This window comes from Esox lucius, chromosome 1 (genome assembly GCF_011004845.1).
Source record: "Esox lucius isolate fEsoLuc1 chromosome 1, fEsoLuc1.pri, whole genome shotgun sequence".
Lineage (NCBI taxonomy): Eukaryota > Metazoa > Chordata > Actinopteri > Esociformes > Esocidae > Esox > Esox lucius.
This window is the reverse complement of record NC_047569.1, coordinates 10188141-10215357: the sequence shown is the minus strand read 5'-3', so window position 1 is coordinate 10215357 and position 27217 is coordinate 10188141. Positions and strand designations below refer to the sequence as shown.

General features: G+C 44.4%; 1 protein-coding gene across 1 annotated transcript in view; it reads right to left on the bottom strand.

The window, feature by feature from the left end:
• The window catches only part of LOC105029890 (rho guanine nucleotide exchange factor 17), a 69663-nt gene that overhangs the window by 21578 nt on the left and 20868 nt on the right, over window positions 1–27217 (bottom strand). The window contains exon 2 of the mRNA XM_010903835.5: window positions 3018–3095. Coding sequence (XP_010902137.2) covers window positions 3018–3095 — 78 coding nt within the window. The remainder of the gene's footprint in view (window positions 1–3017; window positions 3096–27217) is intronic.

Genomic DNA, 27217 nt, shown 5'->3' with positions numbered 1-27217 from the left:
ACTGTGCAGGCAAATAGTGCAACAACTGAAGAATAGTGTTTCTAATGTAGAATTGCAAAGAGTTTGGGGATCTCATCATCTGTGGTACAAAATATAATTAAAAGATTCAGAGAATCCATAGAAATCTCTGTATGCAAGGGACAAGGCTGAAAACCATTACTGGATGGCCATGTTCTTAGGGCCCACAGGCGGCACTGCATTAAAAACATGATTCTGTACTGGACATCACTGCATGGGCTCAGGAACACTTCTGAAAACCATTGTCTGTGAACACAGTACGTCACTGCATCAACAAATGCAAGTTAAAACTATCATGCAAAGAAGACACCATATATACAGTTGTACTCATAAGTTTGCATACCCTGGCAAAATGTTGATGCTAAAAAACTATTTATTTAAGGATAGTGATCATATGAAGCCATTTATTATCACAGTTGTTTGGCTCCTTTTTAAATCATCACGATAACAGAAATCACCCAAATGGCCCTGAACAAAAGTTTACATACCCTTGAATGTTTGGCCTTGTTAAAGACACACAAGGTAACACACACAGGTGAAATTTGAAATTATTGGTGAATTTCCCAGACCTGTGGCTTTTGAAATTGAAATTAGTGTCTGTATATTAATAGTCAATGAGTTTGTTAGCTCTCACGTGGATGTACTGACCAGGCTAGATACTGAGCCATGGGGAGAAAAAAAATAACTGTCCAAAGACCAGCATAACAAGGTAATGAAACTATATAATGATGGAAAAGGATATTAAAAGATATCCAAAGACTTGCAAATGCTAGTCAGTATTGTTCAATCACTTATTAAGAAGTGGAAAAGTCTGGGATCACTTGATACCAAGTCAAGTTCAGGTAGACCAAAAAAGATTTCAGCCAAAACTGCCAGAAGAGTTGTTCGGGATACAAAAAAAACCCACAGGTAACCTCAGGAGAAATACAGGCTGCTCTGGAAAAAGATGGTGTGGTTGTTTCAAGGAGCACAATACGACAATTGCGCCAATGCCACAAAAAAGCTTGGTTACAATATGCCTGAAAACACCTTGACACGCCTCACAGCTTCTGGCACACTGTAATTTGGAGTGACGAGACCAAAATAGAGCTTTATGTTCACAACCATAAGCGCTATGTTTGGAAAGGGCTCAACAAGGCCTATAGTGAACAGAATGTCATCCCCACTGTGAAGCATGGAGGTGGCTCACTGATGTTTTGGGGGTGTATGAGCTCTAAAGGCACTGGGAATCTGATACTGATGGCAAGATGAATGAAGAGTGTCATCAGAAAATACTGCCAGACAATTTTAATTGTTCTGCACGAAAGCTGCGCATGGGAAGCTCTTGGACTTTCCAGCACGACAATGACCCAAAGCACAAGGCCAAGTTGACCCTCCAGTGGTTACAACAGAAAAAGGTGAAGGTTCTAGAGTGGCCATCACAGTCTCTTGACCTTAATATCATCGAGCCACTCTGGGGAGATCTCACATGTGCGGTTCATGCAAGACAACCAAAGACTTTGCATGACCTGGAGGCATCTTGCCAAGTTGAATGGGCAGCTACACCACCTGCAAGAATTCGGGGCCTCATAGACAACTATTACAAAAGACTGCATGCTGTCATTGATGCTAAAGGGGGCAATACACAGTATTAAGAACTAAGGGTATACAGACTTTTGAAGAGGGGTCAGTTCATTTTTTTCTTTGTTGCCATGTTTTGTTTTATGATTGTGCCATTCTGTTATGACCTACAGTTGAATGTGATTCCCATAATAAAATACATGTGTTTTGCCTGCTCACTTATGTTTTCATCTATTACCAATTCTCCAAGGGTATGCACATTTCTGAGCACAACTGACCCAGAAACACTGCTGCGTTCTCTGGACCCGAGCTAATTTAAGATGGACTGAGGTGAAATGGAAAGCTGTCCTGTAGTCTGATTAATCAAAATTTGGGTAAGGGGAATAATGGTCAGCTTAAATGCCAGCATCCGTGATGGTATGGAGGTGCATTAGTGCACATGGCATGGGTTTTTGCACATCTGTGAAGGCACCATTAATGCGGAAAAATATAAAGGTTATAGAACAAAATATGCTGCCACCAAGACAACATCTTTTTCAGGGAAGGCCTTGCTTATTTCAGTGAGACAATGCCAAACCACATGCTGCATGTATTACAGTAGCACGGGTCCATAGTAAGAGTCCGGGCGCTAAACTGCCCTGCCTGCAGTCCAGACCTGTCACCCATTGAAAACATTCGGCGCATTATGAAACAAATAACATGATCAAGGAGACCCAGAACTGTTGAGCAGCTGCAATCTTAAATCAAGCAAGAATGGGAATACATTTCACTTTCAAAACTATAGCGACTAGTCTCCTCAGTTCTGAAATGCTTACAGAGTATTGTGAAAAGAAGAGGTGATGCAACACAGTGGTAAACATGCCACTTGAAAAGTGTTGCTAGCATCAAATTCAAAATTTCCAAAACAATAAACATTTCTTCATTTGATATGTTATCCTTGTACTATTTTCAATTAAAAACAGGGAAAAATATTTTGCACTTCATTGCATTCTGTTTCAATTTGTATTTCATGCAGTGTCCCAACGTTTTTGGAAGTGGGTTTGTAGAAGGAGGCGAGTCTATCGGAGCGAAAGAAGAGCCATGTGGTTTTGTAGGATGGGGTTGTGTATGGGTGGGGTGACTGGCTGTCTGGATGAGGCGGGGTGAGACTGGATGTGGGTCAGGGGTCAGGATCAGGTCTTTAGCAGGATTAATTGAAGATTATGAGTTTGAGACTTCAACCACCTGTTGGCCGTATTGCTCGCCCTGCCCCATATGGGCCTGAACCCTTTGAACAGTAACACCAACCAAGCAGTGATTGCCTCAGAGGGGAACAGGGAACGACTACTCCGAGCTTTTGGAGCGAAATTACTTCACAGTGTTCAATTCTGCCTGGATCCTGACAGTGGTAGTTGTTCCTGTGTGTGTGAGTGAGAGAGGGGGAGAGAGAAGTGTAATACCTGGATGAGTGTCCGGAGCGACTCCACATAAGACTGTTCAGTGTCCAGGAGGGTCATCACGACATGTCTTCTCATGTCCTGCAGGGGGAGACAACACAGTGAGTCCAAATGTATCGTGCACACGCACAATTGGCTCCACGGTCATCAAAATAAGCGTTTCCTGTTTACATGGTTAAGTTTGCATCTGTACACTGGGCAAAATACCAGAGTGTGTCCTATGAAGGAGATGGAACCTGTCAGAGGAGAGGCAAAGGGATGACAAAAAAATTAATTAAAAAGAAAAACATACTGGACGGATGTATCAAACACGTCAAAACTATCGGGCGCCAAGATCAGCGTACGCTACATGCTTGGCCGTCTCGCTCGCTCATTCACCAAATGCTCGCTCTCTTTTTCAGATTCTCTCTCCAATGCAAAAGGAGAAGATATGGCAGCGGGCAACATGACTAATGAAGACCGTGGGAGGGAGGTTCAGAGAAAGGCTAGTGAACCACTGAACAGAATGCATCATCGGCCTATGAGGGGGAGAGAGAGGGAAAGGAAACCGTGGAGAGATGCAGAGAGGGAAAGGAAACCGTGGAGAGATGCAGAGAGGGAAAGGAAACCGTGGAGAGATGCAGAGAGGGAAAGCCACAGGACAGACATTCACAGGTAGTGAGGCCGAACCCGACCGACCCCGGGTGGCAAATGAGCCCAACTCCGTCACACACTTATCCTCGGTTTCCTGTTGCTATGCCGACCAGTGGCGTCCTCCATCTTATCGGCCCCGCTGCAACGGTAACCAAGGTTTCTGCGCGAGTTCATCCGCGTACCGTTTCGACCCTAGTCACTGACCATTGGAACTTCGTGTCCAGACCTCTGTTTGTTTTGCAACCTGCGGTAGAGAACTGGCTGACCCAGAACACGGTTCTGGCACAGGGTTGGTTTGCACACTGACTGACAACAGACGGGAGCAAAGTCATTCTGTTCGGAATGGCTTTCGTTGATTCAATATAGAACGTAAATGCAATTATGAACAGAGAATACGGGGTCCTGGATGTTGTCTGAAAATGGTGATATCCGTCAGTATACCATGGGTGTGAAACAAACCTACTTGTTGACTTTTCTTATCGCTTTGGTAGCCGTTTTAGGATGACAATAAGGCACATTTATTGGTATACAATTGGTTGTCTGAACAGCCTTAAGATGTGGTATATTGGCCTTTAACCATCCCATCTCAAACATTATCGCTTAATGAAATATAGGAGAAAAACTATTTTTGACTGTGCTTCCTAAGAACATGACAAAGTCATTCTTTCCAGAAAGCAATACATGATTCAACAACTATGTCCTCCACCATATCTGGTTTCTACTAATGGTTTTTCCCCAAAGGGAGTTTTCCTTGGCCCTCTCACCCCCCTTTTATCTTTATTGGTATTGGCCCAACAGTTATACATTTACACTTGGCACTTTTTTACAATATGATGAATTTAGCCTAGATGAAACGACGCTATTCTAAGGCAGCCATGTAACGCGCTAATCAGTGCCATGCCACAGAGTGCCAACTCTTTAAATACACAACTCTTATCAACCAGCACTAACGCCAACCCCGACTTTGTTAAGACTAGAAAATCTACAAGATAGCCAGAGGCTCGCACATAAAACGTCCTCTCAGAGGTTAAATCTTTCTATTTCCCAGCTCCGTAACACCCTCCCACTCTGACCTAATACTAACCACACAAAAACATCCCATGATTGCACATTTAGACCTAGGCTTCAGGATATCCCAGAAGGCTCAGCGGGGGAGCAATGATGTGTCCCCTGCAGGGATGACTGTCATTCCTGAGCTTCTGTATTCAGTTCAATCAATACCAGTTAGCCACCACACCCCGATCTCCTGCAAAAAAGACAGGGTATTCTTAAATGTTTCAACCTAAATGATACTGTTGACCCCATCCGATCAAAAAATAAACATTATTATGGGGTACGGTAAATATAGAAAAAGAAATAACCTTTCAATTCAAAACTCAAATGTATAAAAAGTTCAACCACATGTTTGTTTTTTTATAAATCCAAAATCGCCCTAGCCCTGGTCCCTGGCCCTATGAGCACAGAGGAAGGTGGGTTTTTTGTGGGTGTACTTGTGTGATATATCATAAACTATCAATAATGAACCATGTAATGTATACTATGGTGTTTGGGGGGGCTGGACAAAGAGAGAGACGGGGGGGGGGGGCTGGACAGAGAGAGAGACGGGGGGGCTGGACAGAGAGAGAGACGGGGGGGCTGGACAGAGAGAGAGACGGGGGGGGCTGGACAGAGAGAGAGACGGGGGGGGGCTGGACAGAGAGAGAGACGGGGGGGGCTGGACAGAGAGAGAGACGGGGGGGGCTGGACAGAGAGAGAGACGGGGGGGCTGGACAGAGAGAGAGACGGGGGGGCTGGACAGAGAGAGAGACGGGGGGGCTGGACAGAGAGAGAGACGGGGGGGGCTGGACAGAGAGAGAGACGGGGGGGCTGGACAGAGAGAGAGACGGGGGGGCTGGACAGAGAGAGAGACGGGGGGGCTGGACAGAGAGAGAGACGGGGGGGCTGGACAGAGAGAGAGACGGGGGGGCTGGACAGAGAGAGAGACGGGGGGGCTGGACAGAGACCTGTAGGGAGTTAAAACATGACTTGTTGTCAAGTAGACATCTGCTCATAGTCCAGTCTATTGAGACTGACGCACATGGTTTTGTCGTGTCAAACTGACATCGCATGAAAGATTTTAGTGGTGTCAAGTTATCTTATGAACACACACACACTTCGGCATGACTGAATTTACAGGACTATTTTCAGCAAACGGAGTCGCAGCACTACAGTGTGAAAGACACACTAACACGCAGGATGTACGTAGGTAAAATGACTGACATATAACGGATGCACACACCTCTTTCTGAGCACATGCACACGTGTGAGTGGGATTGAGAACAGTAAGCTACATTGTGATGTTATGAGTCTACCTCAGGCCGATTCACCTTTGACCTCGTCTCCGCCAGTATGATCCAGATAAGGAATGTCACGGAGTGGTGAGAGAATTCCCTCCAGAATAGAAACACTAGCACTGTCTATACATATGTATGTGACTGCATCGTGTATGTGTCCGGTTCATTTAGAGGAAAACTCCCCCGTCTCAAAAAAAATTTATTTAGTTTTTGCGGCTTGTTTTCTGTTAAGCTGTCTTTATTCAAATCACTAATCAGACCGTGATCAAACGTCGGCTACTGATGCCCGGAATTTTTTATTAATTTCTTCATGTTTGTTTCAATTTCTGAATGTTTTAAATAGGTTTCAGAATGTGTGGAAAAATCTAACTTATCTGGCGACGTAGATATAAATAGAAAGTGAACCATTTCATAATGTACAGGGAACATGTCTTTCTAAGTGTGTGTGTGTGTGTGTGTGTGTGTGCGCGCGCGTGTGCGTGTAAAATGAACATGGGTGCTATAAGGAGACCACGTCCCAGAATGCCATTTAGTCCCTTTGTTCTAAAAATCAACAACCATGTGCCACAGTTTTTCAACAAATAAAACCACCCGGAGAGGAGACGCATGCTGACGTCATATCGTAAACCAATCACCTTCTTTTTGGCCTAAATTTCAACAAATTTCAAGATAACAGCTTGTAAAGGGCAGCAAACTATTTCCAAAGACGTTTACCATATAGGGGTCTTTTTTTTGCTCATTCAACACATATTTAAAGTCTTCCCTACCAAACTGCTTTTCATTCCCAGCGGCAAAATATTTCCAGATTTTCATAAAACAGCCACGCACCTGGCCTTTTGTTCCTGGATCCCAAAATCATGTACAAAGCAAAGGTTTTGGCTACTTGTGCTTCACTTACCTTGTTCAAGGCAACTGCGCCCATTGTCCAGCATTGTTTTCAAAGTCTCTATCAGTCACATGAATATTGCCAAGCTCCTCCAGAAATACACAGATGTAAAAAAACATTCTCCCCTTGTTTCAAAGTGATCTCATCCAGTCTCCGAACTATCACCACCAATCAGAATGAGGTTCAAGTGTGCAGCAGTTTGTTTGGGGAGGGGGATGCACTGGTCTGTCTGTTTTAATGGAGTACTATTGATTGTCACTCATTTTATCTACTAAACTTATGGTCGGTTTGGGAGATGAGACTTTTCAGCTAGAAGGAGATTTCAGATTGATGAGCATGCGATTAGTGGTAGTCACCTTGAGTGTGAGAGACTGTGTGTTTGTGTGTGGTCTGTTTGTCGGTAACAAACCAGTATTGTGATTGAGGACCAGGTCGAAGGCGAAGGTTTGGCCTGCTATAGGATGGTTTTGATTGGATGAGAGGGCTACGACCTGATCTGTTGGATGGTTTTGATTGGCTCGAGACATAAGTCTGTCCTTTATGACTCTCAGAGGATAAGTGGGTTGTGTGTGTTGTGTAACCTCACGACAGAGCAGATCATCTCTACTCATCCTTTTGTGCTTAGGTCTGTTACCTGAATCACACACACACACAAACACAACTAAGACCAAGTCAAGGATGGATCTGGCCTGGAGAAATCCAACCCTGTCAGTCAACTGTCTGGACCGCCTTATCATCATAGAATTAACCAATCAAGTCCAAGTTCTTAAGGCATCAAACTACAGAGCAGGGTCCTCATCTGGAATGTTACATGCAGGTTGCCTAGCACTAGACAGACAGACAGAGAAAGACAAGGAGACAAAGAGAGACAGGGAGCGAGAGGAAGGACGCAAAGGGAGATGAAAAAAGAATCTGATGTCATCACCCCTTTCCCTGGCGACAGTAGTCCCTAACAACCACACTTTCTCTAGCAACAGCAGCATTAACCCCCCCCCCCCCCCCTTTACTTCCCACGCCAACTGAAGCCATATCCGCTCTTTATTCCTCCCTCGATCTCCATCTGTAAGGATCTGTCTTTCAGCCTTTTCACTTATTCCCATTCCCAGGGCTGGCCTCCCACCTTCCTGTCTTTGCCCATAGACAGGGCCCCAAGACAGGGGCAACGCCACACTGTGGTCCCCGGCTTGGAAACAGGCCTCTGGATTACAGACCTCACAAAAGGATTATGCAACGGTGACGCAGCCAAAGGGGCACATGGAGAGAGATAGCTAGAACGAGAGTGTGTGTGTGTGTGTGTGCGCACGCGCATGTGTGTGCGCACGCGCATGCGTGTGTGCATGAGAGAGTGTTTCTAATCAATCCATACCCCAAAGAATCAACACGACAGGTCACTCATTACAAATGACCAACTGCTCAGGACCACACGCCGCTTGGTGTCCAAAGTGAATGTCGAACCAGAACCAATGAGCCCGTATTTCCCAGAAACCACGTTCATTCCCAGATACCAGGTTCATTCCCAGATACCAGGTTCATTCCCAGATACCAGGTTCATTCCCAGATACCAGGTTCATTCCCAGATACCAGGTTCATTCCCAGATACCAGGTTCATTCCCAGATACCAGGTTCATTCCCAGGAGAGTCGCAGGGCCAAACATCACATGGAGGAACACTGACTTCCTCCCACTATTAAAGTGCAGCGCTATGACACGATTGATCAGCTATTTCCGGGGAAGGGGGGCGTGGAGAAAAGAGGGGGAGAGAAAAGGAGTGAGGGGGAGTCAGAAGGAGAGAGAAAGATCAAAGAAATGAGGACAGGATTGAGCGAGATGAATTAACTAACATGTAGTGTGAGCCAAGAATCTACAGGTGTTCCAGCATGAAACTACATCGGATGAGTTCTTGGTCTCTTCATCTTCACCCCCCCCTCAGTCTTCCACTTGCTATCTCCCCTCTCCCAAGCCCATCCAGTCTTAAATCTTTTCAAATGGATTCCCAGTCTTCATGATCAGCTAATTTTAACACCTTAAAAGCAACTACAACTGGTTTAATCCAAGTGGACTGAGGGAGTGGTTGTCTGGTTAGTTTACAGTTTAATTTTAGTTTACGGTTTTAATATTTTGCCCATCAGATTATTCATGGGGACATACGCACTTTCAAACAGCCAGGCAGCCAGGGGAGGTGTGGGAGAGGTCATGGGGCTAATCGTATGATTCACTCGGATCTAATTCGATTACAAAAAAATGACCCTGCAGAGAGAGAGGGAGGGGGACACAGAGAGACCACAAGAAGGAGGGATGACGGAAGGAGGGATGACAGAAGGAGGGATGACAGAAGGAGGGATGACAGTAGGAGGGATGACAGTAGGAGGGATGACAGTAGGAGGGATGACAGTAGGAGGGATGACAGTAGGAGGGATGACAGTAGGAGGGATGACAGTAGCAAACATTTTTGAAATGTGATACTTGAATCAAAATAGTCACCAACCACCTGCCTGTCTGCCAGTCTGTCTATCCATCTGTCTTTCCTCCTTTAGAGTGAAAATGGGACAGATAGGAGTCAATCAGCAGACATACTGGTACACAGAGTCAACCCCCTCCTCTGTGTTCCACTCCTTCCCCCATCAATTCCCTTGTTTTCCCACTCGAGCAGTCGCCCCCCTCTCCATTTATTCATCACTAAGCGTTCACATGTAGAGAGATAGAGAACATATAGTGGAAAGAGGGTTTGAAGAAAAGGGATGGTGAGAGAGAAAACAGGTGCTTTTTGAAGGGATGTTGTTATTTGGAGACTGAGGCTGTGAGGAAATATGGAAGAGAATAAACTGGATACCTCTTAGCCACTGCTACACGCACCCACACACACGCATACACACACACACACTCTACCTCGCCGTTATTCAGAGGGTTCCCAGCTCCAAGCCCATTCCCGATTGCTACATTCCCGTTTGTGTTCCCGACGCGATCAGCAGCATCCCTGTCCATCGGTTCCTCTCCACCTCCTCTTCCTCCTCCTCCCCCTCGCTCTCCTTGGTCCCCGGTTTTCTCTCCATTCTCTTGCATCTCCTCCAAAGCGATAGAGAACTGGGCAAGAGTTCGAACCATCTGCAGCATATGGAATAGTCCGTGTGTCTCTACAGACCCACACACAGACACCCTGCATGCCAAAAAATAAAACGGACTGTATCTACACGCACACACCTCAGAGACATCTGGCCCAAGACACACACATTGGATAAGCCCCCCAAAACAACGGCTCGTAACAAATATCGCCTCCTCCCTCCTCTACTGCCTTTCGCCCAAATGCTCACTGGCCACCGGCGTCCCCACCTCCTCGCCCCCGATCCGTTTCGAAAATGACCCCCCCCCCTCTCAAGTCTGTCCACCCCCTCTCCCTTCTTAAAAATCCTTTAAGTCCACTGGTCAGGCTGTTCTTTGGGAATGAGCTTCATTGAAACTCACGCTTGAAAAAGTCTGGGTTTCCGTGTCTGCTCTGGTGTTTTCAGGGAGTGTGTTACCGCGTCTCGGGCAGGTAAATCTGGCTCCACTGCCTCTGCATGTGTGACGTCAAGCACAGTTTATGCGACCGCGTGTGTGTGTGTGAGATGTATCCCTCCCTCTGAGCATACATAATGAGGCAGCAGGCATGGCAGATGCACACCACTCAGCCTGTGCAGGCAGCCTCAGCAAACCAATCCCAGAGTCATTGATCTTAGAGGAGCCAGGCTGTGCAGTAAATCACAGAAAACATATCCTGACACTACGGTCAGAAATATTCATTTAGTTATTAATTTGCGAGGATGATTATCTCACATCCGAAAGAAGTCCAAATGCTGACTCCAGATTTTTGGAGATAACCACAGGGAATTCCAATTACAGGTAGGATGACTGTTATAAAAGGCCAGGCACAAACATAAAAATAGATGTATCGCTTGCAGAACAACTATGAGATTCAACCTACCAACCATTTGGTTACCAGTCAAACGCTGTAACAATTAGGTTACCTTCCATAACCAACACCAACATTCTAGAAATAGATAGGGGACAATGGAAAGGGAAACCATTTACAGACTATGGAAAACATTGATGAAAGTTTTTTTCTGAGACATTTTTAAAATAAAAAATAAAAATGTACATTTCCCCCCCAAAAATATTGCTGTTACATTGCCTGTCCCTGTCACTGCCTAAGGGTACAAAACCATAGAACACCAAAAAACTCTAAACACTTCTATTTGGTCTGTTTTGCTTCCTGAACATCTCATTCCTTACAACTAACACAGCTTTTAGTGGAAAAAACATACTCAGTGAGCCTTTTTCTAAACAAATGTGACTGACTGAGATGCATAATTTGAGACTTAACCACTTATGGGAGGGAAAACATGCAGTTTTCTACAGCAAAAAAAAATTATTAAACATTTAACAGCTCCTGTAAACAGTAGTTTGGGATTGCCACAGAAATTAATTTATACATCATACCGGCTGCATTTCTGAATCTTGTAAAGCTCATTGCTGACATCAAAACTGTGTATGAGAAATGTATGGGCTAAACACCCCAATTATTATTATTTTTTAAATGTTCTAACATTTAATAATTCATCAATGTCTACTTGTTTTTGAATGCTTGTGCACAGGCCAAGTATGCCCAGTAAATAAAGTTGCATACAAACAGTACATAAATCATTGGCTAAGTGGGTGGAGTGACTTTCTGCCTGTTAGGCCCTGTCCGAGGTTACCCTGGCATAGAGCCACAGTGTCACTGGACCCCCCCGTCTTAGCCCCAAGATTTTACGCTGCTATATTTTTGTGCCGGAGTAGGGTCAGTCTCCTTCTATATAAATCTACGGACTGCGCTCTCTAAACTTTTATGTCCTGCTCTGTCTAATCACAGGAGGACAGGAGCCCATGGACCACACCTCAGGACTACCAGGCCCAAAAGACTTGAAGCTGTCCCTGTCTGAAGTCCACCTGGTTGGGTTACAGATCAAGTAGCTGACGATACCTGATGATTTCAGCTCCTGCTCTGCTGACACCAAACCCCCCGCATTTGTCCCTGTCCTTGTCCACCAGGTCATGCAGCTGACTTGGATTATGTTTTATAGACTCTGTACACACCCCATATGCATTTATTATTACAATTGGTACTCTTAAAATGATCGCCCGGCACAACCATAAGAGGACTGGCCACCACTAATTTCGGCCCTTGAAGGGAGTTTTTCCTAAACAATGTGCATCAAACCTGTTGTTGATTGCTCTTTGGGGTTTCAGACTGGGTGTTTCGTAAAAGCACTTTGTGACAACTGCTGTTGTAAAAATATCTTTATAAAATATGTTTTATTGATTGCCATCTCCTGAAAGTGAATTACATTGAAATAAACTGATGCCATTTTGGATATTGTCCCAAGTTTTTTTTTTTAAACCTCAATGGCTCAGATAGTGGACAGAAACATTAAGTACTCATGGTTAGATATTGATCTGAGAAAGAAAGAGGTATGCAAAGTAAAAATTCTGCACAAAAGCAGAAATGTGTTAGCTTGTTGATCCTGCAATGTCATGACAGATAGATACACAGTTCAGAAAAGACTAATCCCACCCAGCAAAATGTGATAGAACAGACGAAAAGACAGCAGTGCCCATTGTCTAATCAATGTTTGGTTTTGGTTGAAAGTTGAAAAGATGTCTTTCCCACACAGCTGAAGGGACCTAGGCTGTTGCAAAGGTGACTATGCTGAACGAATGTTGTGAGTTGAAGACATCTTTCAGAGGTCATTGAAGAGATGCCTTTCCCAGGTTGTTGAAAAAAAGTTTCTCTCGGGTCATTGAAATATGAAAGTTTGAGACGTTTCCAATAGTTTTATTCAAAGGCAGGCAATCACAGTGGTTAAGTGTGTCCACACTGGTGCTCTGCATCATGACGACAAAGGGACATTCAAAGCAAATCTGGAATAAGGTTCTTCCAGAGCACCAATCAGGGGTAGGATATGTAAACATTTTCAAGGCATTGAATATCTCCCAGAGCACAGTGAAGTCCATTATTAAGAAATGGAGAGAATGTGTGTGTGAGTCTGTCTAGATTAGGGCATTCTCATCAACTGAGTATCCCAGAGATGCAGCAAGTACACAGAAATGAAGGAAGAAATCTTTCTGAAGTCTGCAAGAGACCTGGGACTTGAGAGAAAATGTATCTTCTAGCAGGACAATGACCCAAATCATACAGCTACATTGAATCTTTCACATGGATCTTTCACTTAAAAAGCAGGGAAGTCTTTCGTAGTCCTGAAATCAGAGAGATTTGTTAACATGTAGCAGGTTCTAAACACACCTGCTCTTTCTGCTGCTGTTGAAAAGAAGGAACGGATAGAGACAGCACAAGGGTTGAATACTTATGCAGGGAACATATTTTGGCTTTATATTTTTCTTACAAATATTTCCACACATAAAATCAATGTCACCTTACAACGAGACACATTTCTTTGTATCATTTGTAATTCAGCAAAATTGTTAAAAATTGGCCAAGGGTTTCAATACTTTCAAGGCACTGTATGGCGACAGGAAGAGATCAGAGGGACAAACAGGAAAGGTCGGTAAAGGTTTTCTAGAGGCAGGAAATGAAGCACCTTTCATCCCGTTGCCATAGCTGCAGACCGTACTGAGGTACAACCAGATAAGTGATTGCTGCCAAACAGAATAAAGGAAGGTTTTGCCTCAAAAGCCACACTCATGAATGAGTCAACATCTACATCATAGAACGAGAGAGAACGGCAGATGGGGAATGGCAGAGGGGGAATGGCAGCGAGAGAGAGTGACAGCGTGAGAGAATGACAGCGAGAGAGATATGAGGAACACAATGACGTTCTCTCTTTTCATGGACAGACAGGAGTCATGAAAGCTTAAGAGCTGTTGGTGTTGCTGTTGAAAACCCAATGGCACGGAGAAGAGAGACGCCCATTTGTTGTTCATCCCTCTCTCACTAAAACGTTGAGGGGGGGTTTGGGGATGGCTGGTGTCTGTCTCGGTCTGTCCATTCAGTACACCACCTTTCATGTCCTCTCAGAAAGAAAGGAGACGGGAGAAAGTATGAACGTTGAATTCAGAAGGGTGTTTGATAAAGGTCTGCAGGACTCTCCATACAGCAGCATGATTAAGCCCCTTGGCCAGAGTGTCTCTGTAACCCATAAATAGACCAAATCCCTTGCTGCCAAATAACCACCATCCCCTGTAGACCCCTTTAACCAATCACAATCATCAGAATGGGTCACGAGCCTGCCGACTTCATGGCAAAACCTCACTGGGCTGCGGTACCTCCGGCTCAGTATCGACACTATAGTGGCCAGGGGGAGAAAATATTGGGTGTGTATAAAGTCCTTACAACTGTGACACAAGCAAAGTGAGGACATCTGACTGGTTACTGCTTGTGAAAAAGACTTGCAGTTCAGGTTAGAACTACGGGTGAGGTTGAGGATTAAGGTTAGGGTAGATTCATTTCAGGGTTAGCATTGGGGTTTTGGGGTTATGGTTAGGGGAACATTTTTGAATGAAAGAAAAGTCCTCACTAGTGTGTATGTATGGTCTTGTAATTGGGTTGAGAGAGTAAGATCCACTTAGAGCTGCACACTGAAGTGACTGAGATGAGCTGCCTGAGTAACCTGCAGACAATACCTGACCTAGATTATAGACAGAAAAGCTGCCCCCACAAGCACTAACAAGACAACCGCCATTATTACAGCCACTTTCCGTAAAATGCAAATCATAGAAAACAGCTTTTGTGTTTCATCCTCAATTTTGTGTTCCATATTCAATTATCATGAAGTGCGTGATTTTGTATTTGAACCTATTTAACGATTAAGAGAACTACTGTGTTTAATGTCAATGACAGTTTTCTTTTGAACAGGGAGCCTGATTCGGATATTCCACCAATTACTCTTCAGACAAATGAGACCAAGGAAAAAAATTAGACTGTGATTGATCAATAAGACTAATCAGTGGGAGGGGGATCAGAATGGGGCCGTCTGTGTATAGGCTGCCAATAAGGGCTATCCATGAAGCATGGGAGGATTAGGAATGCTGATCTGGGATCACTTTTGTGTTTTAGAAAATAGTGAATACGATGTGTGGAAATGTCCCTGCTTTGCACCACCAAGTGGGCCATTGCGCTGCACTGGTCACCGGATTGGCTGGTTGTGGATCAGCTAGTCATGAAAACAATACAGATATCCACTGGTACACCTGTCAGATGCGAATTAAAACACAAAGCTACATTACCCATCAAATAAATGATGCCCGAATTACACTTAATACTCAGTTTAGAGAAAATAGCATTAAAAGCAATAAACCGTCAACCGCACAAAAGCTCTTGGCTTCAGAACACCTCTTTTAATACTACCAAATAAAAGAACTAAACTCAGCATCTAATGGTTTAAACCTTTAAAACATGCACACACAATTACGAGAGGGTTGTTAAAAGGGGTTACTGGTGTGCGGTGGTCAGACCTCACGTTTCCTCCCCACCCAGCTCAGATATGTGTTTGTGCGTACGTGTATGTGTGTGCTTTCAAATATGTCTGAGGTTTCATGCTTAAATGAAGGCTTTCCCTCTTGCTCTGCTAGCAGCTGGAGACAAAACGACTGCCTTGCTGTTCTGTCATTAATGTGCTCAGGCAGCACAAGTGTTTCAAACCCACCCAGTTACAGGTAACAGTTCCCATGTGATGCTAGCTCTGCCCTGCCAGACAAACGTGACTTCAAAAGGGGTTAGGGGTAACTGGCGGACTGTCAGAGAAGGGTTTTGTACTCAGGTAGGGATGTCTTGCGCCAAGACCATTCTGTAACAATTACAAAGCGTCTATTGAAGGCCACAAAACCCTGGGACAAACATCTGCCTAGCAACAGAGCACCTGTGACTGCTGCTACTGCGTTTCTTTGTTCTATGTCACTGCGGCATCTATATGTGTGCGGGACTGAGAGACCGATGACAAACCCACTGTGACAACGGTCAACACAGCCGTAGAAAATGTGACGGCCATGGCTACTTCAGAAGCAGGAAGCCAAGTGGGAGTCAGCAGTATCATTACATTTGGACATTTTTTCGACCTTGGAGAAGGGAGTTTTAATCAAGTAAAATTATTTTGATTTTGTTTATTATATAAAAGATGGCTCAGTTGGTCAGATTATGTACCCTATGCTGTGGCAATAGACTGTATGAAAAAATACAATATTTGTATGAAAAGAACAGTTAACAGTTTATCTTCATGCTAATCAAATTAAGCTTTGCTAAGAGCTAGCTGGCACTAGGCTGTGATTCAGCCAACATTAGCATACGTGTTTAATGGTTTGAATATATAAGTAGCATTCTTTAGCATTGGCCCCTAACTGCATAAATTGTCACTGCTAGTTAGCAATAAGGGTAATAAATTTACAGCTGCATGGAAATATATTTTTAGAATATGAGCAATTTATTGTCAAAGATTTGAATGTAAAAAGACCTTACACTACAATGCTGTTGTAATGGATAATACATTTTGACAACCAAAAATAAAGAAAATAAATGAAATTAACCTTGGGGAATGCCTGATACTGAACAGGGCAAACGTTTCTCTGCCTCATTATTCAGTGTTCATTGCTTGTGGGGCAATGCATGGGATCCGTGAGGCGAAGAAAAGTTCAGATTTCCCAACTTTATCCAAATCACCCCCACTTATTGCTGGGGACTGACCAATCATGGGATTTTGTGTAGGTGGTTGTGAAATGCTTTCTGTACAATTAAAAGAACAGATAACTATAGTTCCACAATTAAAGTTCCAATGACTGATTTTGCCGTCTTTTGAAAAAAGATACATCATGAATTTAAAAACGTATTGTAGCAGTGATGGGATTCCCTGAGCATTATGATTGCATCCCATTTTCCTAAAGAGACATAAACAAAACAAATGCAGCTTGGAGACAGGTGGCCGAGAGCTGACCCCAGTTGACTGGTGGTTACCTAATTATACCAAGCTGGTTTGCTGGCTAGCATTGCAGGTTGTGTCAGAATTACATCTATGGGGCATATGAATTGAGCAGAGAAATATAAAATGTAATACATGTACATTTATAAAAAAATATATATATATTATTTTCCAGTTTTAACCATTGCAATAAGTTGAATTTCCTTCATACAAATTTGCTATGCCTAAACCTTGATACACAGCTTACCTACTTTTATGATGCTAGCATGCCCACAAGCAAAGCACTCTGGTCAGTGCTAGCGTTGGCTATCTGATATTTTGTGTGAATGTACACTCACCTAAAGGATTATTAGGAAAACCTGTTCAATTCCTCATTAATGCAATTAACTCATCAACCAATCACATGGCAGTTGCTTCAATGCATTTAGGGGTCTGGTCCTGGTCAAGACAATCTCCTGAACTCCAAGCCTGAATGTCAGAATGGGAAAGAAAGCGGATTTAAGCAATTTTGAGCGTGGCATGGTTGTTGGTGCCAGACGGGCCGGTCTGAGTATTTCACAATCTGCTCAGTTACTGGGATTTTCATGCACAACCATTTCTAGGGTTTACAAAGAATGGTGTGAAAAGGGAAAAACATCCAGTATGCGGCAGTCCTGTGGGCGAAAATGCCTTGTTGATGCTAGAGGTCAGAGGAGAATGGGCCGACTGATTCAAGCTGATAGAAGAGCAACTTTGATTGAAATAACCACTCGTTACAAATGAGGTATGCAGCAAAGCATTTGTGAAGCCACAACACGCACAACCTTGAGGCGGATGGGCTACAACAGCAGAAGACCCCACCGGGTACCACTCATCTCCACTACAAATAGGAAAAGGAGGCTACAATTTGCACAAGCTCACCAAAATTGGACAGTTGAAGACTGGAAGAATGTTGCCTGATCGGATGAGTCTCGATTTCAGTTGAGACATTCAGATGGTAGAGTCAGAATTTGGCGTAAACAGAATGAGAACATGGCTCCATCATGCCTTGTTACCACTGTGCAGGCTGGTGGTGGCGGTGTAATGGTGTGGGGGATAATGCACGGCCTACCTGAGCATTGTTTCTGACCATGTCCATCCCTTTATGACCACCATGTACCAATCCTCTGATGGCTTCCAGCAGGATAATGCACCATGTCACAAAGCTCGAATCTTTTCAAATTGGTTTCTTGAACATGACACTGTACTGAAATGGCCCCCACAGTCACCAGATCTCAACCCAATAGAGCATCTTTGGGATGTGGTGGAACGGGAGCTTCGTGCCCTGGATGTGCATCCCACAAATCTCCATCAACTGAAAGATGCTATCCTATCGATACGGGTCAACATTTCTAAAGAATGCTTTCAGCACTTTGTTGAATCAATGCCACGTAGAATTAAGGCAGTTCTGAAGGCGAAAGGGGGTCAAACACAGTATTAGTATGGTGTTCCTAATAATCCTTTAGGTGAGTGTACTACTACCCTATATGCACACTGCCCGATTCGCTGAACTCGCAAATCGCTCTCTCTCTGACAAGCTGTTGCTGAGCCCTCCCTTGTGTGCATGCACACTGCCCAAGACATCAATATAGGGGAAACATCAGTTTCCGCAATTACTAATAAATATTTATTATTTGTGTGACTCCACTACTACGTATCAACACGATGCTAAGTCAATGATTTGTAAATGTTCAAATATCAATTTACTTTGTTTTACATTACAGATGTATAACTCACCCGTGATCCCAACAATCTCTGAAACATTCTTCCAATCATCCAATTTAGAATTTTTCTCAACTCTCTACTGTCGCTGGGAAATTTTGTCTCTGGGAGTAGCTCAGCCCACTGTCGCTGTGATTCACTTGCTCTCGTTGGAAATGAATGGGAGTGTGCTTCTGTAGCGCTAGTGAGCAGGCAGTGTGCATGCGGCTTTAGGAGAAGGACCAACAAGAGGCTTTTAATATTTCCAACCATGCCTTTGCAGAGTAATATCTCACTCACCATACATCACCACCTCAATCTGTATATTGTGCAGGAAATAAAGGTAAAACAACTTAATATTTTCTTATTTTTTCTAATTATTCAGTTAATTCTATACAGCAACAAATATTTAACATTTAGGTTCTTGCTCATTACAAAGAAGTGCTTTAATGTCCTTTGCACATGCACCAAAATACATGGGTTTGCTGTTGAATAAATATTTTTGAAAAATTCCTCATCTCTCCCTCCCTCTCATTCCTATGTAAAATTGAATATAATGGTGAATTTCATCGAAAGTGTATGGAATGTTAATTTAATCTCTTTCAGAACCACATTAACGGTAATGTGATTTGTTTTACAAGAGTAAGCATAGCCTGACATTATTATTACATGTATTTTCATATTCTTACTGTGTTTGCGTTTGTAAACAAAGCCACCAAACCATCTGGCATAGCAGACTCTTCTGTGGTTCATCTGTGTGTAGATTGGTATGGAAGGGTTGAGAGTATGCCTGCCTGTTACTCATTGTCTCTTAACGAATTAAAGTAAATAGCACCGGCATTGGCCACTAGATTAACAGAAGCATTTCCTTCCTGGAAACACACAGGTGCACACTGGGAAGGAATATAACTGATGTTGTTAATGTAACACAAAAGAGACTATGAAGAGGATGAGGGAGTTAGCAGGAGGTAGGAGAGATGAGCCACACATTACACAGTAATGTTCAGGATAAGGGCTGACATGGTTTAATGGGTTTAGATTCTCTCATGGTGAGTCAGACACCACAGATGAGAGACTGTTTACTGAGCTCACAAACCATACAACCATGAGACGTCTGGTAAGGTTATTCCAAAATGACCACACTACTATGAGATTGGTCTGGTTAGGTTGTTCTAAAATAACCACAATACCATGAGACGTCTGGTAAGGATATTCCAAAATGACCACACTACTATGAGACTGGTCTGGTTAGGTTATTCTAAAATAACCACAATACCATGAGGCTGGTCTGGTTAAATTGTTCCAGAATAACCAGGCAACCATGAGACTGGTGTGGTTAGTTTATTCCAAAATAACCACACTACCATGAGACTGGTTAAGATGTTCCACAATAACCACAACTATGAGACTGGTCTTGTTACATTGTTCCAGAATAATCACAAAACTATGAGACTGGTCTGGTTAGGTTGTTCCAGAATAACCACTGAGGTAAACTGAGGAGAGATGGACATAGAAAGAGAAACAAAGAGAGAGAGACAAATAGAGATCGGTGTGTGAGGAAGAATGAGAGAGAAAATTAAGGAAAAGAGAGAGAGACAAAATGGAGGAAGAGAGCGCAAACTGAGAAAAAGAGAGAACATTGACATGGCATTCCAACAACACGCATCCTTAGAATGATACAGCTAACTCAGAAAGCTGAGCCAAAAAGCTAAGGCTAACTATGAAATCTGAGGCTAACGACAAAAATGCTGGTAACAAGATCCATATCAAGATAAATGTTTTATTGGTGGTACCAATTATAGAGAATTCTCGCTAACTGAGAAAACGGCAGTAACTAAATCCCTTCTCTCCCGGCCTAGATGTATGTGTATGACCACTGCTGTGAAAAGAGTCTTTGTCCCTGTGGGGAGGTTACCTTGCTAGAAACAATGCGCACGCACACGCACACGCACACACCTAAGCAGGAGACATGATATGTTGGGAAGTCGCTTTGCCATTAAAGCACGACATGAGGAAAGAAGCTACGTTGGTTCATTGAGAGTTGAGAAGAAGCTATTGAGTCCTAAACCCCATACGCACAATCAGATCAGGTCACAACAACAGCCTAATCACAGATTGGATATACGTAGGTACAGCCACCTATTACAGTTCGATCTGATTAAAGACTATACATTACAGCTCATCGACAATCCGTCCAGCTAAGTTAGCAAAAACACCAGGAAACGGACTTGAGATCAGTGACCAATCCCATGATGCAGCAGGGCTGAGGAGATACCCATCAGGCCAATGTCCCAGCAAAACTTAACCCCGACGCAACTCCGGAAATTCCTCTCATCTCTCCCTCCCTCTCTCCTCTCCTCCCTCACCCCTCAATCTTCTACGCCGCGCTCCTGCTTTCCTTCAGTCCTTCCCTTATTCTCTCCCTCCCATGAAAAACACAGGGCTATTTTGGGGAAATGTACTGATAACAAGGAACTGAGGGAATGAAGGCCGGTGTTTATTCAATTCCCCTGACGCCATCTTGTCCTTTCCGCTGTGACTTGTTCTGAGTCTCCCAGTCTGTCAAAGAAATTACAACTTTGATTTCTTGGCATGTGTGTCCTGCTCTGCTCGACATGCACTATAACGAATGCATTTGCAGTGAGTGTTGAAGAGCTTAGTGTCACTATAATACGCAGGCCAATCTGGAAGGCTAATTGCCTGCGTTGACTGCACAGCTTTACCTAAGCCACAACAAAGCCTTCTCTAGCCTGCCAACCTCTCTTACTCACTCACGATGTCACCCCTCTCTTCCTGCATTCCTCACCCTTCAGGCCTAAAAACGTCTCTGAATAGAGTCTTAAACAGTAGAACCATGGCCCATAGTTCCCCAGCCCAAAATTAAGCCTAATCCTGTCCTAAAATTCATACTCCCGGGAAAATCTCCATTATTAGGAATGTTTAATCATGAACTAGGCTGAATAAGCGTCCGGAAAACCGCTCCCAAATAGTTATTAATGTAGAACAGTGGACCCCACATCTATCTTGGTCCACATTAAAACAATATATCTTAGATCAGAATGTATTACCATAAAACCCTGAGTTTAGAAATATAGAAGCCTGATAGATCTTGAACTTGAACTGTAGAAATCTGGTTTGAGTTCAACTCTGATCAAACTGACACCAGAACCATAGAAACCATATTTAAACTTTAATGTAATACAGCACACTAATACAGTACACTTTAGTCTATAACAGGAGTACTTTGATACACCTGAGACTAGTACAAAATAACCCAGATAAATCTTAAACTAGAAGAGCATAACTGTAGTCTAACAGTAGAAATGGTGATATTGCTGTTGCTGATGTGGAGAACTCTGTAAGTTGGCAGGTGATTGACAGCTCCTGGGTGCCAGCTATAAAACCTGGGGACATGGCCACATTCCAATAAACATTCCGGAACTCCTGCTGAGATCTATTCCCATGGCAACTATGAAACTGCATGGTTTTGCTTGGTCATAATCTGCCAGCTAATATGATCCTGCAGGATAGCTGTGCTATTAATGAAATACAACCAAACAAAAAACTACCTTTCTCAGACTTGAGGAATCCAAAAGAAGGGGAAGAAGAGGGGGAGAGAGAAAGAAAGAAACAATGAAGTAAAACGAAAAGCTTTAAAATAAACCGGGGGTCTTAGCTCATTAATCTTACTGTCTGAAGGCACTTTGTGCAATGCCAAAGTCACCACAACCTAAGTATGACCACATACTCCTTATAGAATGATATCACAGAGGAATGTCATATGGCCCCTCTGGGAAAAGGGAATAAAACAGGGATCAGAGACATAACATGCCCGAAAGCAGGAGCAGGAAACTTGTGAAAGGATGACAGAGTGTTTTTCAAACTCTCCAGAAACTTAAGAGTTATACCGTAGAATCTTAGGGTTGTGGTTTATGTTATGAGACTGCAGATGCAAAGAATGATAAATCAGTGATTATGGACAGACACCCACACACACGCACGCACGCACGCACGCACGCACACGTGTAGTGACATAATCGTACCAATGAACAAAGGCAGAATGTTTAAAGGATGTGCTCGGTAAAAGCCTAAATGCCATCCAACAGGGGGAAAGGACAGAAGGAGATCAAAGTGCAGGTTTTCAACTGATGCGGAGGACATGTGGGGAGACAGCTGCGTGAGGAGAAACAGAAAACACACACACCATGTCAACATAAATGCCAGAGACACACACAGATAGGGAGGAGAGTGGGACGTTGGGATACACCTGGATTTATCTCTCTCCAAATCTTTCTTGTCCATAGAGCATCTATGAGTCAACGCACACCTGGACTCTCTCTCTCTCTCTCTCTGTGTGTGTGTGCGCACGTGTGCGCGCTGGCAGCGTTTCTGTGGACATGCATTCAATGACTGTGAGATGACACCCACTTGTGAAAACATTTCACCATGACTACCAACTAAAACACAGAACACAGCTGTGTGACTGTCTTTTACTATCACACACGCCCACACGCGCACACGCCCACTTGCCCGCGCGCACGCACGCACGCCAGGAGAGGTGATGTTGAATGAAAGAGAGCACTAGAAGAGGGAGAGGATGACCAGACAAGTGACTGTGGGGCTCCTGCCCAAACTACTACTGGTTGACTGTCATTAAAAACCTGCAGACACTGACAGAGTCAGAGAGAGAAACAGACAGAGAGAGAGATACAAGTTTCTCACACTCCTCCCAGAATTCCACAGCCGCTTGTTCTAGTCGTGTCATTGGACAGCCGGTTGCTATGTGACAGTAGTTGCCACAGAAACATCTGAATGGAAAAACTAAAACCTAAGGGGAGCAAAAACTTCATTGCAAAAAAAGGAGAAAAAAAAGGGAAAGCAAGATGGTGTCGGTCAGGGAGAGAAAGATAAAACCGAAAAACGAGAGGAAGACAGAGGAGAGTTATCATTTACAAGCAAATATGCGTATTCCGTTCAATTGGAAGTAAGCATTAATCCTAGGGGGGGAAACCTTTTGAGGAAAAAAGTTTCCCAGGTTTCGTCCCCACATGTAAACACAGACCCGGATCGCACACACGCACATGCTCGTTGAGTAGGTGATTCATAATGTTTGCGCCAATTCGTACCGCACCACCTTCTTACTCGACATCACCACTAAAGGCTAACATCCAGGAAGCACTGTCTCTTCCTTTCTTCATGATTAACCACAGCCGATTCAACTGGGTGGCCTTGATAGGAGAACGTGACCGAGACCGAGGCGAGAGCGAGACTGAGGCGAGAGCGAGACCGAGACGAGAGCGAGGCGAGAGCGAGACCGAGGCGAGAGCGAGAGCGAGGCGAGAGCGAGACCGAGGCGAGAGCGAGACCGAGGCGAGAGCGAGACCGAGGCAAGAGCGAGACCGAGACCGAGGCAAGAGCGAGACCGAGGCAAGAGCGAGACCGAGGCAAGAGCGAGACCGAGGCAAGAGCGAGACCGAGACCGAGGCAAGAGCGTGACCGAGGCAAGAGCGAGACCGAGACCGAGGCAAGAGCGTGACCGAGGCAAGAGCGAGACCGAGGCAAGAGCGAGACCGAGGCAAGAGCGAGACCGAGGCAAGAGCGAGACCGAGGCAAGAGCGAGACCGAGGCAAGAGCGAGACCGAGGCAAGAGCGAGACCGAGACAGAGGCAAGAGCGAGGCAAGAGCGAGACAGAGGCAAGAGCGAGACCGAGACAGAGGCAAGAGCGAGACCGAGGCAAGAGCGAGACCGAGGCAAGAGCGAGACCGAGACCGAGGCAAGAGCGAGACCGAGGCAAGAGCGAGACCGAGGCAAGAGCGAGACCGAGGCAAGAGCGAGACCGAGGCGAGACCGAGACAGAGACCGAGAAAGAGACCGAGAAAGAGACCGAGAAAGAGACAGGGAGAGAGAGACCTGGGCAGAATAACTAAACTGGGAGAGTATTGTGAGCACCACCTCTGGACAGACCAGAAATAGACTTTGATCTCTCCAGCGTCCTCCATCCCCTACAGCAGACTACGTTACACGCACAGATCATCCCTCACATCCCCAGGTTTAGTAGCATTCCATCAGCCACATTCCTGAGCCACAGTTATCCCAAATATTCCAATCGAATGCACATTGGGCTCGGATGTAGGGTGAAGACTCAGGTGGATGCAAACAGCAGGTTGGCCCCATCGCACGCCTTTTAGATGAAATATGGGCACAAAAAATAAAAGAGAACAAAAAACAAGAAACCAGGCAGGTAGTTCAGCCGGCCCGTAATAAAATGTGTTAAAATGCAATTCTCAAACCCGGGTTGCCCACATGAAAGGCACTGTCGTTAACCACTACACCACCGCTGAATATTTGGCAAGACACCATTAACTAGTGTTAAACTGAGTAACATTTCTTATTAAGTTTACCTCCACCACAAATAGCATCTATGAACTGTATGACTTTTGCCACTGGACGTTTTAAAAGCTTATTAGCTATTCGTGAATGACATTGATACAGTAACTACTGTATCAATATAGGTGACGACAACACCTTTTCCGTCAAGTGAAAAGATGATTGTATCGTGTAGCCAGCGAGGTGTTTGTCTCTCCTGAAAAAATCCTAATATCCACCAGAACCGTTTTATTTAAAGGCTTCCTATTACGTAGCTACGTAAAGTTGTAGCCAGCGAGGTTTTGTCTGCCCTGAACCTCAGGCATAATGAGTTTTGACTGTCATGAGAGGCGAACTTGGGACCTGTTGTTCCGGAGCCTGGGTCCCCAACCACTACGCTATTTAACAAGGGGTAGTCAGTCAGTCAGTAAGAGACATTGGCTCTACGTAACCAGGCTCCGCTTACGCCGTCTGGCAAAAAAGACGTGAAAATAGAGACAGAGGAAGAGTTGTTTTTAACCAGAGGAATTAGATGTGCCAGTCTCATTATCCAACATTCCAATCATTGCCAATCCTTGTCAGTGGCAAAGACAAGTCATTGGGCCATGAAACACAAGGAATGGAATGTAAGCTACCGAGACTGGAAGTCAGGCAAACAGTATATAGTCTGGTGGGGATGTACTCAGGCTAGCGAGCACACATTTGTTAATCGACTGCTAATAGAGACCATAAAACTGGACAACAATGCATTATTAACCACATTAACAGACCACTTTAAGGTAAAGGAGAAGAAGAAAAATCCACAGGTTTTTGGCTGCATGGATGTACTGGAATTCAACAGGCAATCACCAGGACACCAGAGAAGCAGTCTAAACAAAGCAAGCTGGTGTGAGTCCTAACTGTGAAAGTCAACCGCCACCAGGGGTCCCGTATCAGCACCGCAGCTTCACAGTCCATCACCGCTGTTATGAACTGGTGCAAGGAGATGACACAACGAGCGTGTTCAAATCCCTGCTGAACAGAACCGCCTTAAAAATGGAGAGGGCGAACTTCTGAGGTGTAACCATGTCAGGAGTTGGCCGGTATGTCCGAAAGCCTTCAGTTAAGGTGTGAGTGAGGGATTCAACAGGAGTGAGAGAGCGGAGAGAAAGGAGAAGGAGAAACTGGGTATGAAATGGAGAAAGAATGAGTTGGAGTGAAGAGAGCCCTGTTTCACTCCACATAATAACACCCCCATACACACACTTCCCTTATATGGCCAGTGTGTGTGTGTGTGTGTGTGTGTGTGTGTGTGCACGTTAACACATGCTTGCGTGTCATGAGGGCTAAGGCGCAGCTCTGCCCTCACAATGTGATTAGATCAGTGTGCTGCACTGAAAGTTTCAACACACACACACACACACACACACACACACACACACACACACACACACACACACACACACACACACACACACACACACACACACACACACACACACACACACACACCCCCATCCCATGGCCCCCTAAAAATGACTTCACCTCTGTGTGCCCCATCGCGCCCAGCCAACCAACACACAGCATGGCCAAGCTACACTGAACGAACCCCGCTTTTGTTTGACATTTCGGTCATTTAGCGCGCATACTTTTCCAGGGTGACTGTAGCGAGTGCATAAGTTTTCATACTGTCCCAAGCGGGAGTCAAACCCACAATCCTTGGTGTTGATAGCAACATGCTCTACCAACTGAGCTACATGGGACTGGAGTCACACATAAGAGCTCTAAGGCTAGATTAGATTTCACCTTCCGCCTTAAATAATAGTTCAAAAGGCAAGAATCTGAAAATTGTGAGATTCAAGCAAACTCCAAAACTAGCTAGAGATCTATGGACTCAGGTGAAAGACAGGAAAAACCTGGACAGAACCTGCAGAAAGAGGAAGGAGGAATATGAGAAGAGGCTACATCACATGTCTGTTTGATGGAAACGGAGCCACTGAAGGGACAAAAATAACCTCAGCAGTTCCGCCTTAGAACAGCAGGAATGAGAAGAAGCCAAACTCTTGGCGTTCTTTCCGGGCTTCTTTTTCCAGCCTCTTGCTCTGCTTAACAAAATGCCTTGGCTGAAACCCAAATGACAGGAATGAAACGGAAGAATCTAGGTAGGTACGTACACACACAAACACACAGACACACACACTTAAGTGAGACATGAACTCTGGGCTCCAAACTAAGCAATGCAATAAAGCACTGTGTGTGTGTGTATGTGTGTCTGTGTGTAGTGGCTGCTACATATGTATTAAATAGTAAGCTACCATGCCAGCCAGGCAAAAGAAGAAAGAAAGCAGA